The 18,987-nt window shown below is 41.4% G+C and overlaps 1 protein-coding gene across 3 annotated transcripts in view; it reads left to right on the top strand.

The window, feature by feature from the left end:
- Positions 1 to 18,987, top strand: part of USP40 (ubiquitin specific peptidase 40) — a gene marked incomplete at its 5' end in the record, with an annotated part of 59,648 nt that overhangs the window by 15,581 nt on the left and 25,080 nt on the right. For 2 of the 3 annotated variants that reach the window (XM_084244853.1, XM_084244851.1), the window contains 10 exons: positions 1,090 to 1,185; positions 2,577 to 2,684; positions 7,252 to 7,549; positions 8,075 to 8,156; positions 9,581 to 9,752; positions 11,565 to 11,649; positions 12,488 to 12,558; positions 13,221 to 13,540; positions 15,679 to 15,802; positions 16,991 to 17,048. In XM_084244853.1, the coding sequence (XP_084100979.1) occupies positions 1,090 to 1,185; positions 2,577 to 2,684; positions 7,252 to 7,549; positions 8,075 to 8,156; positions 9,581 to 9,752; positions 11,565 to 11,649; positions 12,488 to 12,558; positions 13,221 to 13,540; positions 15,679 to 15,802; positions 16,991 to 17,048 (1,414 nt within the window). The remainder of the gene's footprint in view (positions 1 to 1,089; positions 1,186 to 2,576; positions 2,685 to 7,251; positions 7,550 to 8,074; positions 8,157 to 9,580; positions 9,753 to 11,564; positions 11,650 to 12,487; positions 12,559 to 13,220; positions 13,541 to 15,678; positions 15,803 to 16,990; positions 17,049 to 18,987) is intronic. The other variant, XM_084244852.1, reaches the window with a different exon arrangement.

Below are 18,987 nucleotides of genomic sequence, written 5' to 3'. Positions count from 1 at the left end.
TCAGGCCAACTCAAGTGAATGAGATTATTTTGGATGGAGGCCAGAAATTTTTATTTTTTTAAAATTGTATCTTTTGAGATAGCACAGATTTACAGCACTGTCTACATGACGATCGCATCCTAAGTTCCAGTAACCTTCGACTGCAGTCAGTCCAGTGAGCTCCCTTTCTCCTTTGCACCCCACCCTCCATCGGCCCCTTTCAGAGCCTCAGATTTCAAGGGTTGATTTTGGTTTAGTTTTGTGTGTTTCTTTGCTCTCTTTTTTTATATTCCACATATGAGTGAGATTATCCCGCATTTGTCTTTCTCCTTCTGGCTTACTTCACTTAGCATGCTCCCCTCCAGCTCCATCCATGTTGTCACAAGTGGCAAAATTTCATCCTGAACATTCCATCATGTTTATGTTCCACATTTTCCCAATCTGCTCCTCTGTCCAAGGGCACTTAGGTTGTTTCCTCAACTTGGCTGTTGACAGTAGTCCTGCCATGAATATAGGAGTGCAGATGTCGCTCGGTATTGGTGTTTTGCGTTCTTTGGGTAGATGCCTAGGAATGGAATTGCTGGATCACATGGCACATGTATTGTTAATATTTTGAGGAACCTCCATACTGTTTTTTATGGGGCCTGGACCCGTCTACATTCCCACCAACAGTGTCAAAGGGGTCTGTTTTCTCCACACCCTCATCAACACTTGCTTCTGACCAGAAATTATCAGCTCATTTCCATTTTGAACTGAATGGTAAGGAAAACATAACATATCAAAATTTGTGGGATGCAGCTAGTGTAATACTTACTGGGAAAATATTGGTGTTTTTTTTTTTTTGTGTGTGTGTGTGTGTGTTGTGCTAGAAGTTTTACTTAATCTCATTATCCCAACTTTCAGATAATGCCAGAGATAAACGTGTCCAGAATTGTCAACCAAAGCTAGGATTCAGAGCTAGTTCTGCCTTAGCCCAAAACATAAACAAATTATTGTGATGTGCTTATCGTTTTTTTAGTCTTAAAATCTCCATAGCACAAACATTTCTATTTTCTTTGTTATCTTTGAAGATTAGTGCTAGAAACTTTTAAAATTTGTTTTTCCTCCTAGGAGGAAAAAAATGAGCCAGATGAGAAATTGAAAAATCTTCAAAATGAAGAGGAGACTGATGATCCAGTGATGATTGTAAAAGCAATCTTACTGCAGGTATACAGAGAGAGCATGGTTCTATTTGTGCATATATTTGTATGTTAGATAAATAGGTGTGTGTGTGTGTGTGTGTGTGTGTGTGTGTGTGTGAGAGAGTGAGAGAGAGAGATTTAGTGGGTAGTGCTAATATTATTACTGTTAATAGTTTTCCTTTAAAATAGTCTCCATGTCTTTTTAAAATTTTTATTAAAAATTTTCTGGTTATAAAAGACATATGTTTTCGTGGTGGATAGTTTGAGAGAGAAAAAAACCCTAGACAATCTATGAGGAAATAAAACAACACAAATAAGCCAAATATCCAGATAGTCATTGCTGACACTTTGAATATATATTTTTTTGTGTTTGTATTTGAATTGGACTATGATTTGGGGGAGAGTATTATTGTCATTTCAAACAGAATTGGGATTGGCTTTACATACTATGTTAGAATTTACTGTTTTCTCATGTGATCCTTTTAACGTATGTCACCCCTAAAGTTATGTTCCCCTTTTCATTCCTAGTGTTGGTGATACCTCAGGTGTCTGCTCAGCTACCTGTTGTAAGGGTGGCAGGTGTCCTTTCACTTACTCCTTCCTTCTTGAACAAGTTCTCACTTCCTGTAGGGACTGAGTTGAGTCCTGTATCTGTATCGCCCTGTGGCCCCTGTCCCAAGGCTCCCATGGCGAGACGCCGCAGACTGTGGCTTACACAACACACGTCTGTCTCCTGACAGTTCTGGAGATGGGGTGTCCGCTCTTAAGAGGGGGTGGGTTTCCTCTGAGGCCTCCCTCCCTGCCTTGCAGATGCCGCCTTCTCATTGTGCTCTCACAGCCTGTCATCCATGCGTGCATGTCCCGTGCCTGCTGTGTGTCCAGGTTTCCTCCTGTCATAAGGACATAGCTGGCCATTGGACAAGGACCCACCCTGAGACCCCTATCCTGGCTCACCTCCCCAAAGCCCTACTTCCAAATGCAGTCACAGTCAAAGTTTTGAGGGAGTAGGCACTCAACATAAGAATCCCAGTGGGGGACAGGTTTTCATCCACGACAGTCACTTCTTCCCCCTTTAGAACTTGTTTGCACTCAGAGCATTCGGAGAAGACGTGAATACCCTTGTTTTGCACTTCAGTGTTTCCTCTGAAAAGCCTGTCGTCCCAAAAGTTTACCAAACCTCACAGTGCTCTTTGGACTTTGCTCTTTAAGTGATTAAACTATAGCACATGGGAGCTGGCAGAATTCAAGTTTTCTAAACTGAATCTTAATCTACATTTAAAATTTCTCTTCTTTTGAAATAAATATGGTAGATACACTTACACAATTAATTAGCTAGAATCCTGTTGGTCCCTCTCAGCTCATAGCATCGCAGTTAAATTGCCTCAGATTTCCTTATCATTGTGTATCTTTCTTCAGGAGGAGAGCAATCTAATTCTCATTGATCAACTGGGCCAGAAACTCTTGAAAAAGATAGGAATATCTTGGAACAAGAAATACAGAAAGCAGTACGGACCGCTGCGAAAGGTAATGGTGGTGTCTTGAGCGGAAGCACTGTCCCAGGAAATGTTGGTTACCATCCCACCACCACGGGTCCCTGAGAATGAAATCAGAATTTTTGTGCAATGATTAGAATTCAGTTACATTACTTAGTAAATATGAAGTAACTTGTTAAGGAATCAAGAAGTAAGCAGAAAAAGGAGAGGACAGGACTTCTAATAAGAACATCAGAGAATGTCACAAAGTTCACACCCTAGAGTTTATCACTTTCCTGAACGTGGTCGTGGTTGTCAGGTGCTCACCCAGATTTCACTTGGGCTTGCTTCCCCACAATTCTGATCAGCTTGGTGATCTGGCTTCCTGGCCTGTGATGACATGCAGAAACTGCTGCTGCCAGAAACAAGGTAACAACTTGACTCCAAACAAACAACCCAATGGCAGGACACTTAGGGAACATTGCGAGCTCTTTCTGTGGGGGAGCGAAGAGCTGAAACCCATGTTTTCGGTGCATCTCTTAATTAGACCAGACTCACAAAGGAATGTCAGTCCGGTGACCCTGAGTAATTCGGTTTGAACAGGTCTTCAATCAAAGTGATTGGATTGGTGTTTCAGTATTTCAAGGGTGCTGTATTAGCTGTGAAGGTTTTAAAAAATATAAATACCCTTTATTAGTGTGAGGAAATTAACTTTTACTCATTCATTGTTGACTGATAGAGATTGAATTTAATTAGATATGTGTGGTCTATTTATATCTATTGATAAGCTCTCACAGCTTTTCTCTTATCCATTAATGTGGTGAATTCTGTTGAGTGACCTTTTTAAATGCTGCTCAAACTTACATTTCTGGAGTCAGTCACACTGAGTCGTGGTGGGTTTCCATGTCTTGTTGATACGGTTGGCTCACATTTTATTAAGGATTTTTATGTTGATGAGAGTTACCACTCTTTAATTTCCTTTCTTTCTTTCTTTCTTTTTTTTTTTTTTTTTTTTTTGGTACTGTCTTTGACAGATTTTAGTGTCAGACTCATAAACAACTTGGGAAGTATTCCCTTTTTTTTTCTATTCTTGGAAAGAATTTCTCTAAGTCTGGTTATTATTTCTTTTTAAAATGTTTGATTAAACTGTTTAGACCTGGAAGTTTTGTAAGATTTTTGAATTATAGTTTTAATATCTCTAATTATAAGATTATGTAGATTTTGTCACTTCTTGCATTGTTTCAAGAAATTACATTTTTAAGGATTTTGCCCTTTTATGATGTCAAATATATGGACATAAAGTGGTTCAAAATATCTTGTTATCTTTTCAGTATTGTAGGAGCTGAAGTTATTTGCTCTTGTACATCCTCGATACTAGTAATCTGTGTTTTCTATTTTTTTTTTTCCATCAGTCTTACTGGGGACCTATTATTTATGTTTTCAAAAACAAACTTTTACTTCTGTTGATTTTTTTTTACTGCTCATAGGTTTTCTGTTTCCTTGGTTTCTGTTCTTATTTGTAATTATTTTCTTTTATTTTGGGGGGATTTAATTTGATCATCTTTTTCTAGATTCTTGGGTTGGTATCTCCGCTATACGTTTCCTTCTAAGCACTGATTTAGCTGCAGCTGAATTTAGAATGCTTTCTTTATCAGTCGGTTCACAACATTTCGTCATTTCCCTTGACAATCTCTTGTGATTCATCTTTGACTGATGAGTTTTTAGAAGGGTACTGCTTAATTTCCAAATCCTGGGAGGAGAGCTCTGGTTATCTTTCAGTTATATCTCAGTATAGTGTGCATTATTTATTTGCTTTGTGTTTATCAATATTTTTGTATCTGCTTAAAGTCTTCAACTTCAATCATTTTCTTTTCTATTTGTTTTTTTGCCCCCATTATCTCTTCTTTCCAGGACTACAATTACATATGTAATATTTCTTTACATGTCATGGGTGTTCAGGAGTCCCCACACTAATACCTGCTTCAATATGGAACTTTCTATCCATCTGTTTCCAAGTCCTCTGCCTCTGTCTTGCTGTATCTAGTCTATTAAACTCAGTCAATGACCTTTTTTTTTTTTTCCAGATGTCAGCTGTAGAAGTTCCACTTATTTAATGTGTCCATTTTTCTGCTGAAATTCCCTATCTGAACCTAGTCGCCCATCCTTTTCCTATAAGTTAACAGATTTATAAAGCTGTTTCCTATTAAAATATCTGGATTATTTCTGGGTCTGTTTCTATTAACATTTCTACTTTTTCCTTAAAAATTGACTCTTATCTCTTGATTGTGAATTACATTTTCCTGTTTATTTTCACGTCACATAATCTTACATTGTCTACTACACATAGGGGATGAAGTGTAGAGAGTAGATTATTTTTTGTTCTAAAGAGTGTTGCATTATGTATCTTGATCCTATAGAAGCTTCCTTTTTGGGCTTTGGTTGGATAGTCTTGTTGTCAGTCTCAGAGTAGCTCTTAGTCCCAGGGTACCCACGGACTGTTCTCTGAAGGCAGAGTTGAGCAGATTATCATCTGTGGGCAAATTAGGACCTACTGCCTATTTTTGAACAGCCCATGCTAAAAGTGGTCTTTTAATTTTTTTTTTCTGGTGGAAGGTGTTTGACTAAAGCCAAATTACTATAGCAGTTACATTTTTTAAAAGATTATTCTTTATAAAATAATTAATTTCCATTGGAGTATATTTATGAGACTGGATCAAATTTTTAAATTCTTTTATTGCCTTTATACCCAATATTAATCATCCAAAGTTCAAACTTCCAAGTTTTCTTGTTTCAAATCCTGCTCTTTCATTCCCTGAGAAATTTATTTTTCATATGGTCAAGACATTTAAAGTAATTGCATTTTCTTTTCCATCAGCCAGAGGGTAAATCAATGCCAAATTTAAACCTGATTTTTTTTAAAAATTTGAGTTAATATGGCTTAAATTTGAAAATGGCTCTTTTCTTTAAATTGTATATTTATACTTGCATGTCCTCTAGTCTATCTCCTAGCCCACAAAGCCTAAAATATTTACCATTTGGACCTTTTAAGGAAAAGTATGCAAGGCCCGGCCAAAGACACAGCCTTTGAAGGACATCAGTGGAAGCCTGGGGTGTTTGTCACCTGCTCTGATTTGGCGGGACTTGAGCCCGTGCTCTTTCTCCCCAGATGCAGGCTGCTAAAGTCTGCTCAGATCTTGAACCTCCTGGCCTTTGCTTTCTGCTGGCTTCCTTGGCTCCGAGGCTGTCTGTGTACCTTTCAAGAGCCAGCCAAGGATGGAGGGGAAATTGGATGCAGATTTGGGACACTTTTATAGTCTTTTCTCTCTCCAGACTTTGGAGAGATTCTCAGATTCTGTTTCCATAGCCCAGTTAGCCTCCTGCCGTTGCTGGAACTCTCTTCACCACTCACTTGACCAGCTGGGGTTGAGGGGGTTGGTATATGATTTATCTCATTTGCTTCCTCCCTTCCCCTCAATGCTTGCTGTTGGCTAATTTCCAGCAGTTGTTTTCATTGTTTTGTGTAGAATTTACCATTTTTATCAGGAAGATTTTGTCAAGAAGACCATTCCAGTAAAAGTTTTCTACCATTACTAGAACCTGAATGCACTGAAGTTTGAGGTTTTAAAGGGTTAAGCTTCAACTATGAAGCAAAGGGAAAACTGGCTACACAAAAATGTCATTACTCAGAAATTTCAAATTGTTGCTATTTTATTGTACCTATAATTAGTCACAAAGACCATTCACTTTTATGCACACTGTTGACAGTATTATCTTTGGACCGTATGTTCTCTGCCCTTATGTTTTGGATAAAATAATATTTTTGATTAGAGAATTGGCCACAGATTAATTCTATGAGAAAAATGGGGAAAAAATCACTTTTCTTATTTGATGGATGGGTTTAAGCTAGTGTTGCATCTAGTTCCCAAGTGATTTTCTGTATAAAATATATATTTGTGCTGCAGGAAAGGGAGGGGGGCACAGGACCAGAGAGGAGAGAAGAGCCTGGAAGGGAGAGGGGGTACACAAGCCCAGCTGCTGTTGCTAGAAGAACTTACGAAGTAGTTTCCAGGATTATGACAAAGCTTTTTGTGCTGTGATTTCCTGAGCTGGCCTGTCTCCTTCCAGGAAAGACAACATTCAATTTAGTTGATGTTATTTGTGTTAGTCAGGCTTGTAATCAGTGCTTTATCCCAACAGACTTTGTCTGGGATGCTGGCTTTCACAAGGTCTTCTGTTGTGCCTCACTGTGTGATTGCCTTTGTTCATACTATGTTAAGATTATTTTAAACATTCCAAAAGTGTTTATTCCACCCAATCTGTTTCAACAAAGTTGCCACTTTAAAAAAGTGTCACTGAGGTATAATGACAGTATTTTTTTGGAATGTGGCAGGGCAGTTTTCCTCCTTAATGTAACTATTAGGCTGTTTAACAACACTAATTTTTATTAAATGTTTTAATATGGCCCAAAAGGATTTTCTTTCCCTCCTAGCTGACCAGGCCAAAATTAAAGGTGACATTGAAAAACATCTAATCACAGAAAGGAAGAAAAAGTTTTCTTTTAATCATGACTAATTAAAAAATTTTTTATTAATCTAGTGTTTGTTTTTGTTTCTTTATAGTTTTTACAGCTTCACTCTCAGGTATTTCTGCTGAGTGCAGATGAAAGTACAGTCAGTCTATTGAAGACCCATTCTCTCCAGGCTGAGTCTGACACCCCAAGGAACAGTCAGCAGGCTTTCGAGACACTTACTGCAGAACCCCAAAGAGTAAATGATCAAACCTGCCCCCACTGGTTTGATATAAATGATTCCAAAGTCCAGCCAATCAAGGAAAAAGATATTGAACAGCAATTTCAGGGAAAAGAAAGTGCCTACATGTTGTTTTACCGGAAATCTCAGTTGCAGAGACCCCCTGAAGGTATGAGCAGTGAATGATTTGCTGTGTTTAAGTTAATGACTTCAGAAGGTGAATACTGAATGCTGTTTAAATTTTTACCCCTTTAAAAGATTTATTCTTGGAACATTTTAAAATATTTTAAAATGAGCAATAAGAAATATGTTATGATAAATGAAATCCAACAGTCTGTCATTGCATACAGATTACATATTTCTATTTAATTTTTCTCTCTGTAAGTTCTATAATTTCCAGAATTTTTACAGCAACCAATTATTGCATTTATAGTCAGAAAGAAAATAGTCGTCTTCTTAAAAAGTGTATTTAAAGAGCATTGAAGAAATAGAACTCCTCCAACTTGGTTTACAGAATTGGCTACTTTTCATACGTTCTAATTGTTTTATTTTTCACATGGGAAAACAGATTCCGAGAAAGCTCGCAATCACATAGAGAGTTAGTAGTTTTCCAGGCGCCCATCACAGGCCTTCCTTGTTTGCTTTGCTGCCTTCTAGCAGCCAGATTTCATTTAATGCACAGTTTTGTTCACAGCTCAAGGCAATCCAAGATACAGGGTTCCATGTCACTTGCTGAATGAAATGGATGCAGCCAACATCGAACTACAGGCAAAAAGGTAATTTTCACTTCCTTTTAGAGTTTGAATGATTTTTCTGGAGAATGAAGATTTAATGTGGATCTTAAGCATATAATGATGAATATTAAAAAGAAAAAGGTGAGTGAGCTCATGCTAGTGTCTCTTCAGCTGCTGCTGTATCGTAGTGAGTTATCCCTGTCTGTGGGAGTGAAGGGACCACACACGAGTGGCCACTGCTTGGGTAGGGCGGGAGCCCTGAGATGGGGAGAGGGACTGGTGAGCACACAGCTGCGCTTAGTGAGTTGTGTCCTGGGCGGCCAGGGCCTCCCCTGGCGCAGAGCCCACTGTATTTAAGTTGAGTGAAAGCGAATGTGGTGGCAGGCTAGAGGTGGCAAAAGGAAGAAAATACAGATTCTGCACACTCTTAGGTTTAATGTCAATATGGGCACAAACCTGTAATGATCCTTAAGGAGATGGTTTGTGAGAACCTGTGGTCTCAGCCTCCTCTTGTGAGGCCTAATCTCAGATCCTGAAGAACAGGTTATTTGCTCTCTGATCAGATTGGGCTAGGAAATGGATGTTCCGCTTTCTCCCTGTGGACTGACCATATGGCAGGGAGGTGTTCAACATTTTTATCATTGACTGGGAGCTGGGGAAGAGAGATGAAAAGTAAGTTGAATAGCAAGCCAAGATCAGGAAATCTTGACAAAAAGTAAGACACTAAAAAGATCAAAATTTAATAGCAAAATATTTTAAGTGTGAAGAATAACCTGCGTGAGCGATGTGGATTAAGAAGTTGGTATTTAAAAAAAAATAAACAGCCCAAGAGGTTAGTCAGCCAGCAGTAAGCTCTTCAATATGGTCGGCAAAATAGTGCCATCTTTGACCACAGTAGAGAACTGTATCTCGTCCTGCTCCCCTTTCATCAGCTGTCTGCAGCAAAGGGTGGGGCCCTGAGCTTCCAGGCAGCTGCTTGGATTCAGAGGAGCAGCCAGCGCCAGGCTGCTGAGCACATGCATGTGGACAGGGTGGAGGGTTGGGAGGGTCCCCAGAGGGGCTTCGGTTAGCTCGGAGGAGAGACTACTGGGCTCTCAAAAAAGCCCAGGTGAAGGTGGCTAATGTGGCAGGCCCCACAGTTAAAGGAGCCCACTTCTAGCATTTTGTTCCCACGGTTCATATAATCTCAGAGTTGGGAGACTCGTGTCTGGATTCGTTCAGGGGATCCTTGCATAGTGTGTGCTGGAACAGTTTTTCCTTGAAATTCAACAGCAAAAGTGAATTTTTGCTGTTCATTGAGAAACTAAAAGTCAGGTTGGAGCATGGAAGCAAGAGTGTTAATTACAGTTACTTAGCTGGAATAGGGAAGTTGTTTGTAGTATAAATCAAATATTGGGGATTTGCAATGCAACAGTGTCTTGGGAAAAACAAAGCATTTATATGTTTTTTTCTGTTCCTCTTTAAAGGTCAGAATATGATTCTACAAACAATAATTTTGAATTGCATCTCCACCTGGGCCCTCATTATCATTTCTTCAATGGGGCCCTGCACCCAGTTATCTCTCAAACAGAGAGCATGTGGGATTTGACCTTTGATAAAAGAAAAACTTTAGGAGATCTCCGGCAGTCCATATTTCAGGTAAATTAGCCTTGTTTCTTCTTAATTTGGACGTGAAGACCCATCTCAAGTTGGAGTCTCCTTTCTGAAATTCGGTTTACGATACAAGTATTTATTTGTCAAAGCTGCTTGGAAAAATGCTATGTCTGTCACGTCCATGGAGGGGTGGCCCAGTGTCTCCTTACAAGTAAGTCACGCCCTCAGGCAGACTCGCAGTTCCTTCCAGCAGGTTCGCAGGTGGACGGTCAAGTCTGCTAATGTTCTGTTTTGCAGGAATAAAGAGTAGATGGTTGGGAAAATAAATGAAAGGGACTCTTCCTTTAAGAGAAGTGAAAAGATGAGGATCAGCATGCTGCCTAAAACCAAGAACAAATGAAATGATTCACTTTTCTGTCACTGGTAGGGGAGAGCTCTCCTCACTGAGGTTCCCAAGTGGGGGGGCACCTGCTAGTCTGGGTGAAAGCGCCACTGTGTGCCCGCTGGTTGTAGTGGTCCCTAGTGTTTACAGGGCTTTTGTGTGCTCACACCCTCTGGTTGGGAACCCCAGGGAGGCCTGCTAACCCCATTTCAAAAATGCGGCCCATTACTTGCCAGTGCCGTAAGTCCAGCTGTGGGAGAAGCGGCACTCCAGCCTGGCCCTCCTGCACCTCCTTCCTCTCACACTTCTCCCTCCAGTTACTGCTGGCGAGGGCGAGGGGCACTAGCAAGTGGAAGGGTTTATTGTTTTTTCAGAAATAAAGTAGTTTACTGAAAAGCTGTATCAATTACCATAATTACAAACTTTTTTTTTTAATTTCCTCTTGTTAAAAAAAAAAAGGCAGGCCAATTTCTTTTTTATCTTTGGTTGAGTTGAATAATATTTAAATGTTGGATCAGCATCAGGATTTTTAAAATTATGTAATGTTTTTGAACTTCTGCATTAAAGCCTCATTTCTTTTCTTTTTTTTTAATTTATTTATTTATACAAGAACCCGGGTACAGGCCAGAGGCGCGGGAGGGTGAGAGGATTCACCAGAGACAAAGCAGGGAGCAGAACAAGCAGAAGGACCAAAGTATACTGCTGAGGGGAGCAGCGGGGAGACAGAAGAGTTCTGCCACTCCATGTGGGAATCTCCCTGGCCAGCGGGGAATTGAACCCACGCTGCAGAGGCTGCAGACAGCTTTACAGCACTGCGCTCACCCCCTTGTGTCACCGGGGAGGCCCTAAAGGCACATTTCTGAACCAGTCCTGACGGTGCTGCTGATACGATGACGTAGAGTCAGCCCTCTCTAGGGTGACGTTTCGAATGGCAAGGACCTTCCTCACTTTCATGTTTTAGAGTCACTCCAGTCTGCTTCTTGGTGTTTTGGTGCACATCTTTGTTCTCGTAGAAGTAAGCCCGTGGCAAGATGCTGGGAGATCGAACAATTCACTCCTATTTGTAAATTAGAAATTTCTCTTTACAGAGAATTACTTTGTTGTATTGTGGAGAGCGACTCTAGGGTTGATCTTTGCTGTTTTGCAGAGGTCGCCACATTTAGATTTAAGGCACTGAGAGTCAGTTGGCCTTCTGGTAAAAGTGCTCTCTCCGCACACGGAGAGGAAGTGCCGAGGTGGGCATCATGCCCTCGTGTGGGCCAGAAGTCCTCGGTCACCGGTGGGCAGATCGACCCTCTTCTGGAACTGACTGACTGAACAAGTGGATGTCTTAGTCCCATGATTCTGGTGTTGGGAAGAGCAGGGAAGGCTCAGTTGCTTGCTCCTGGGTCAGCTGTATGTGTAGTGGCGCAGGCTCAGCTTGACCTGAAACTGTGGCCGGTGACTTGTCACTGTTCTTCCATTCCTGTCTCCAGCTGTTAGAGTTTTGGGAAGGAGATATGGTTCTGAGCGTCGCAAAGTTCGTGCCAGCGGGACTTCACGTTTACCAGACGCTGCATGGTAAGAAGATACCAAACAAAACATTTTATATCTTTAGTTTTCGTGGGACTCATCCGAGATTTTCTACTCTTGGCCAGTTTTTAACCATACCTGCCACCTTCTTAAGTATGAAGATTACTGTCCGTTTTCAAATCATTCACCCAGTTTATGTATTTAAATGACAAGAAATGTTTTGTATTTTCTGAAATTAGCACTACCTCTCTACCAAAGCAATTTTTTTTAGACTTTGAACTTTTTGTTTTAATATCATCACAAGTTATTTGAGTAAAATAATTACTCAAAAAATTAATTTTTTACCCAACTCTCAGTTTCAGTCTTTGCAGCAAAACAAAGGTAGTTTGAGAGCTTAAAAAGCCTTTAACAGCAAAACAACAATAATAGTAGCAGTAACATTTCTTTCGGCCTGTGCCAAGTACGGTGATAAGTGTTTTATATAAATGATCTCATTTGATTTTTCACAAATTCTTTTACCCCCGTTTCATAATGAGAAAACGGGCACAGAGACCTGCGGCACACGTAGCGCCGACTAGTGGTGGGCGAGGCGGCTCGGCCTGGGCCTGCTCATGGTGTCAAGTACCGTTGACCTTTTAACTGTTTTTCCTACTTTATGCTCACAAAGCTTATGAAATAACATGGGGAAGTATGTAAAATGCCAGCGGGGGAGCTAAAATGTGATGGTAGGAATAAGTAAAATTAAGATAAAATAGCCAACATAGTTATTGCCTTTTCCTTAGTTTTCCTTGATGAGAATGCTTTTCAAACAAAGTATCTCAGCTTGCTTTATTTCAGTTGTTCATGATCGTGATGGCTGGTCTCACTGATAATCTCATCTTCCTAGGAGATGACCTGACACTGTGTGAAATTGAAATTGCTGATGGGGAAGACATCTTTGTATGGAATGGAGTAGAGGTAAAAAAGTATTGAAAAAGTAGTTCTGATTTTTTGTTACTATAATGAACTTTTTAAGCAAGTGTGTGCAGGCAGTTAGGCCTTAGAAAACTGTTGACATGTCCAGTAGTGGCACGGTCAGTGTGCATCACCTGTAGAGGAGCTGTTTATTGAACCCTAGCACGCCAGGCTGTGTGTCAGGTGGAGGCGCAAAGGTGGGTAAGTCAGTTTGTGTCCTTAGGCGAGCGTGGTGTCAGTTGTACTGAGTAATGCTGGGGGGCGGGGGGCGTGCAAGTCCCCTCTGGGGGCTCATCAGGGGTTGACTCCCTGTCATGAGTCCCCTTGGAGGGAACATGTGGGAACAGACTGAATTTTCTAAGTCAAAAAAGGGGTGAAGAACATCTCAGCCGCTCAGTGGACTGTCCTTGGTTCATCTCATACGTTTCCGAGGCCTCTGCCACCACTGAGGACTTGCACATCTCTGTCCCCAGAAAAATAAAAGATGACTGAGAGTTTCCAAAGAAAAATCTGAAGTTGTTCTTCTGATACTTAGATTCCTGAAAACTATGTTTCACCTGAAAAGGAAAAAAATGAGACTTACTCTATAGAGTAGCCTTTTACTTCATGCTGACTTGACTCTAGCAAGTGTAAACTCTAGTAATGGTTGTCTTGTACCATTGTAGGTTGGCGGAGTCCAGATTTCAACTGGTAGTGACTGTGAACCTCTGCTTTTAAATGTTCTTCATCTGACAAGCAGTGATGGAGAAAGCTGTCAGCAGCTGATAGAATCTTCCCACGTCTTTCCGTCTAACGCTGAAGTAGCCACCGTGTTCACGGCCTTAGCTCTCCCGGCAGGGGTGGTCTTCCTCAATAGCACTGACTCTACAGGAGAAGAGGGCTGGGCCCCTGTTCCCGAGGAGGACTTGAGGAAGACATTCAGAGAACAAGGCGTCAGAAACGGAAGCTCGATTTTAATTCAGGATTCTAATAATGATGACACCAGGTAACTCGCTGAAACAAAATTTCTTTAAAATTATTTCAGTTACAGTACTGTCTCTACAAACTCTAAAGGCTTTAATAAGATCCAAATTGAACGTTTCTTTTATTTCAAGACATTGTCATCTATGTAGGGTAAATAGAAATGTCCTAGGTTAGGCTACTTGGAGAAGAAATGGTTTTGTGATGTGATTTGAGAAAGTAAGTTAGATATAGTCTAGATTACTTGGCTATAAAGAAGAATCCTATCAAATGAATTCTGATAGTCCTCTTTCTAAAAATGAAGGCACTTTCTTACAAAGAAAGTTCTGGAGAAAGACATTAAAATCATCACTAAATTTGTCTGAATATTTGGTCACAAGAAAACCCATAAATCTACTCAGTTTTTCATCGGAACCCATTTTCTGACTGAGAGCCTCCCGCGCTGACTGGGAAAGGCCTTCCTCCTGGGGGGATGCGCCTGCATCCCTGTATGTCACCTAGGAGCTTAGAAGTGCTGCCTGGCTCTGTGTTTGCTGACCTCGTCTATGAGTACATTTCCATAGCCGTGGTGTCATGCACTGTCGCCCCAAACTTCCATCGTGGAGACACTAGGTTCCCTGTGCTGAGCCAGCTGCCTGCCTTGTCAGTGCTGTGAGCAGACTTGGGCCCAGGGTCTCTCTTCCGATATAAAGTGGCTGCGACACAGAGAGGCAACGCACCGTGAACTTGACTGTTTTATACTCTGCTCATCACTGTTACTCTTTCTGACAGCTGGTTTCCAGACATTCATTCTTCCCCCTGATTATTTAATACACTTTATTATCTATTCCTTTATAAAAAGTATGATGCATTCTTAGGCCTTGGGAAGTTCACAGTGAAGACAGGAGACGGGTCTCTGGCCTTGCTAGTATCAATCTCTGTTAACTTTGGTGATTTTCTGAGCTCAACTAATTGGCTTTTGTTGTGAAAGTTCTTTCTTTTTAAACAAAATAATGATTATTTTGTAGCTAGTTTTATCCTGCTCCCTCACCCCCTTTTTTGGAGGCTCTTCATAAGCCTCACCTCATGGCTACATTGATGTTACATTTGCACTGCAGGGCAGTACAGTGGTGAGGCTGCGCCTGTGTAGGCAGTGCACTGCCGTGCAGTGGTGAGGCCACCCCTGTGCCAGCAGTGCAGTGCGCTGGTGAGGCTGGGACTCTGAGCTGCCCACTAGGCTGACCTCCAGCCGTATCACTCACTACGACCATGAGCAAGTAACTTCATTTCTCCACTGTGTCTTCTTCTGTAAAATGGGGATGATCATCAGCATAACAGCAGAGAGTTGTAAGGTTCAAGAGAGTTAAGTGCTTGCAGAGCGTTGCTCACAGTGCCAAACATTTTAGCTGCATCATCGTCACAGTCATCATCATCCAGTTTTTCACTATTTTAAGGTAGCCTTTGTGCTTGACACTTTGCTGTTTCCAGGATTGCTAACTTGGGATGGAGTTCCAGAGTGAATAGCTGAAACAAAGAGTAGAATTGTGTGTTAGAGGTCTCCCAAAAAAGACTTCTCCTGGTGCATTCAGTGGTTCTGTGTGATTTAGAAGTCACCCCCCCCCCTCAAGCCCTGTGACCACTTTATGTAGGGACATTTTTGTAGGAGACACTACTGCCCCTTGCTATCACAAAACAGAATGCTACACTGAAGCACAAATATGCGACGTGGCGATGTGATGGGTACCCCTTAGATGTGGCACTTCCACGTGGTGGCGTTCTGCGCGACTGCCGTGGCTGTCCTAGCATTAAATTAAACCTCAGGCTGAGGGAGGTTTTGGCAGAAATAGTCTTAAGGCTCCCTGCTGATTCCCGGGTGCCAGCGGAAGCTAAAGACTGTTCAGTTACAGCAGTTCCCTTTGAAAAATGTGACAGTAAATTATTTGTATAAGTCGAGGACATTTGGAGTCATGAATGTGGACCCCCAAGGCTACCGCCTGCCAGTTCCCTGAGGGGCGCGTCACCTGCCAGAGCCTGCTCAGCAGAACGCGGGACCTTAGTTAGTCACAAGGAAGGGCACACGCGGACTTCAAAGTGGTGCCTAAGGAGAGATTTTAATTTTCTGATCTCTTTTGTCCTAGCAGTGCTGTGTAAAGACACTTTCTTTCCATGTCTTTTTCCTTACAGCTTGTTGACCAAACAAGTGAACTGCATCACCAGCGTGAGTGAGATTGACTGGCTCCAAGTAAAAAACTTATGCCAATTAGATTCTGAAGAGAAACAGGTTAAAATATCAGCAACTGTTAACACAGTGAGTAAATTATAACCAAAGTTTGGTGAATAGGTTTTTAGTTAACAGAATTTTATTTAGAATCTTTCATAACATTTTCTAAATCTTAACTTTCTTAATCTTAAGAAATCAGCTTAATTTTCAGTGTTTTATTATAGCTTATTTACATATATTATCCACTGGCATATATTTATTTTTTAAAAAGTCCAAAGCCTAGAATTGGAACGGGGGTGTTAAGCTACTTCATTAGTTCCTGTCTGGCTTTGATAAACATGAAATGCTGTTTTCAGGGTATATATGCTTTGGTTTTGTGTTGTGGTGTTTGGGTTTTTAAGTTTACCTTAAAGTGTTCCGCATAACACTGTGCTTTATATAAAGCCACCTGCCCTTAAGCGGGATCTGCTCAGTCTTCCATTCGGACTGCCATACTGGGGTCCTTAAACACTGCGGTCAGCAGCTTTTCTTGTTCCCATAGTACCTCCATTTATTATTTTTCTGTAATATTAAAGAAACTCAGAATGTTTTCTTTCATAAAGATATCATTTCTCAGAGTGTATGCATGTGATTGGTTGCGGCCGAGGGGGCAGTCTGTGGGCCAGACCACTACTGCTGGGAGGCCTCCCCTGTCCCTGTGGGGGCGGGGAGCCCTTGGTTGCTTCAGCCTCTGGAGTGCAACGTGGAGCACCAGCAGGAAGCGGGGAGTCATCTCTGCCATCAGTTTCACAGCTGAATTTCCAGTTTTAAGCCCTACAGGCAATTTAATTTGAACTTTAAAGGCAGAAAAGTTTTTCTAAAATAAATTTAAATAGTGTCTTTGGATTAGCATCATGGATTATTATATGAGTTTACTAGTTGTCCCTTAGAGATGGATTACCTCCAGTTTATTCTGCTCTTGGCAGAAAGATCAGTGGTTTGCCACCTCTTTGCCTTTGTAGCTAAATTGTTTTAGTGTTCTGTCGGTGTTCTTTCTTTTCCCAATAACATCGATTTGATAAAAATGTAACCATTAAGATATAAGTTTTTGCTTTCAATTTTGTGCAAGAGACAAAATGAATTTCAGTGGTGGAAAAAAGTTTTTCAAGTAGGTTGTACAGCTGGATGCCAGGTAGCGAGTAACTGCTGTAACCTGCGTACCACCTTGCCAGTCTCCACCCCCCACTGTTCACTGGTCACCTTATACACAGTCATTAGTTTATTTCTCTATTTTAGGTGGTGTTTGATATTCGAATTAAAGCCATAGAGGAATTAAAATTAATGAAGGAACTAGGTAATCATTTACGTTTGCTTTTGTTTTTTTGTTTTTTTATTTAATTTAGTTTCGTTTTGATTTCTAATTAAAAATACGGGCGAGTACAGTAGTGAGTCAGAGAAGCTCCTGCCCCTGCCGCCCAGAATGGACAAACTCAACTTCTGTCACCTGTAGGTTTGTGTTGGAAACACTGCGGGAAAGCTGACGTCCTCTTTGTTCTCTCCCTCCTCCCTCTCCTCGCTCCTTCCCCCGCGCAGCCAGCGGTGTGTATCCAGGCAGCGAGGCCCCGGCGCACCCTCGCATGCGCGTCTGCCTGTGCACACGCCTTCTCCTAATTGCATAAGTTCTGTCACACCGGATACAACTTTCTGTAAATTATTCACAACATGAGATTTTCATTAACAGCTTTATTGAAATTAATTTACATGCCTCAAAACACCCGCGTTAAGTGTAATTCTGCGATTGTTAGGTAATACGTAGATTTATGCAGCCATCACCCCAGTCCAGTTTTAGAGCATTTCTGTCACTCCAAAAAGCTCACTCAAGCCCTTTTACATTCCAAGCCTCTGGTAGTCACCCCTGCTCTCTGTGTACTTACTTTTTAGTAAATAATAGTCTTTGGTGTATGGTTTCTTTCACTGAGGTTCATCCCGGATTAGGAGCTGTCAGCAGTTGCTTTTTACTGCTGGCTGGCCCTGCGCAGTGTGTTGTGTGTGGTCATTTGCCAGGGCATGGATATTTGGGTTGTTTCCACTTTGGGGCTGTTATGATCAATGCTGCTGTGAACGTTTACATTTAAGTCTTTATGTGGACATAGTTTTCATTTTCCTTGGGTAGATACCTAGTATTGGAATTGCCGGGCCATATGGCAGGTTTGTGTAACTTTCTAAGAAACTGCCATCCTGCCTTCAACATGGCAAAGCTGTTTCTGTCCCCGCCAGCAGCCTGTTGGGTTGCAGGACCCCAGGTCCTTGCCAGTGGTTGGGACTGCCTTATTACGGCCACCCTGCGTAAGAACCACTGTCCCCATGATATGTGGGTTCGCGCTTTCTAGCGATGCACTGACTGCCTTCTTTATATCCTGTAGTTTTTATTCGGGAGCTACTAGAATTATTAAGTGGATTAAACAAGCACTCAAAGTCAACATGCAAAAATTTATGGTATTTTTACTAGCAACAAAAATGAAATTAAGATGACATTTATAATAGCAGAAAATACCATAAAATATTTGGTGATAAATGTGTGAGCCCTGTATGTAGAAATCATTGCTGTGAAGAACTCATTGCTGTTAATAATGAATGAATGGAGTGATATACATGTTCTCAAATTGTTAAAAGAATAATTCTCCCAAAGTTTATTTGTGGATTCGTTATATGCTCACTCAAAACCATAGTAGGATTTTTTTTTTTAAGAAATTGGTTAGCTGATTCTTAAATTTATATGGAAATAGAAAGAACTGAAGGTATCCATGAAAATTTTCGGGGAGGGTGGGGAGATGAAGTTGAAGAGTTACACTGTCTGATTTCAAGACTTGCTCTGAGGCCTGTCGCACCACGCCAGTGTGCTCTGCAGAAGCGCAGACAGGAAGTGGGCCACCAGGTGGGCCTCCAGCCCGCCAGGGTGCAGCCCTGAGCTGAGACTAGTTTTCCCTTTTCCTCTCCTCTTCCGTTTAGAATCTTAGCTCCTCATGTGTGGGCTCCTTGGCCGTCTTTTCATTAATACTGTCCAGCTCCCAGCTAAGGGCCTCGCCCACAGCGGCATTCGTGGAATACTTGTGCGAGGAATGAGTGAGTGAGTGAGTGAGTGAATGAACGAGTGGATAGATGCTGTTCCTGAGATTTCAGGGCTACAGTCCTACTCTCTGTGGCCCAAACTTTCTCCCTGAATTTTTCATTTTTTTCTCCACCACCATCCCTACTATTTCTTTGACTTTTTCTCCTTTTCACGTCCCTCTTAG

Source organism: Talpa europaea, assembly GCF_964194135.1.
Source record: "Talpa europaea genome assembly, chromosome: 1".
NCBI lineage: Eukaryota > Metazoa > Chordata > Mammalia > Eulipotyphla > Talpidae > Talpa > Talpa europaea.
The sequence above is the reverse complement of the archived record's forward strand: the minus strand, read 5'-3'. Positions and strand labels throughout refer to the sequence as shown.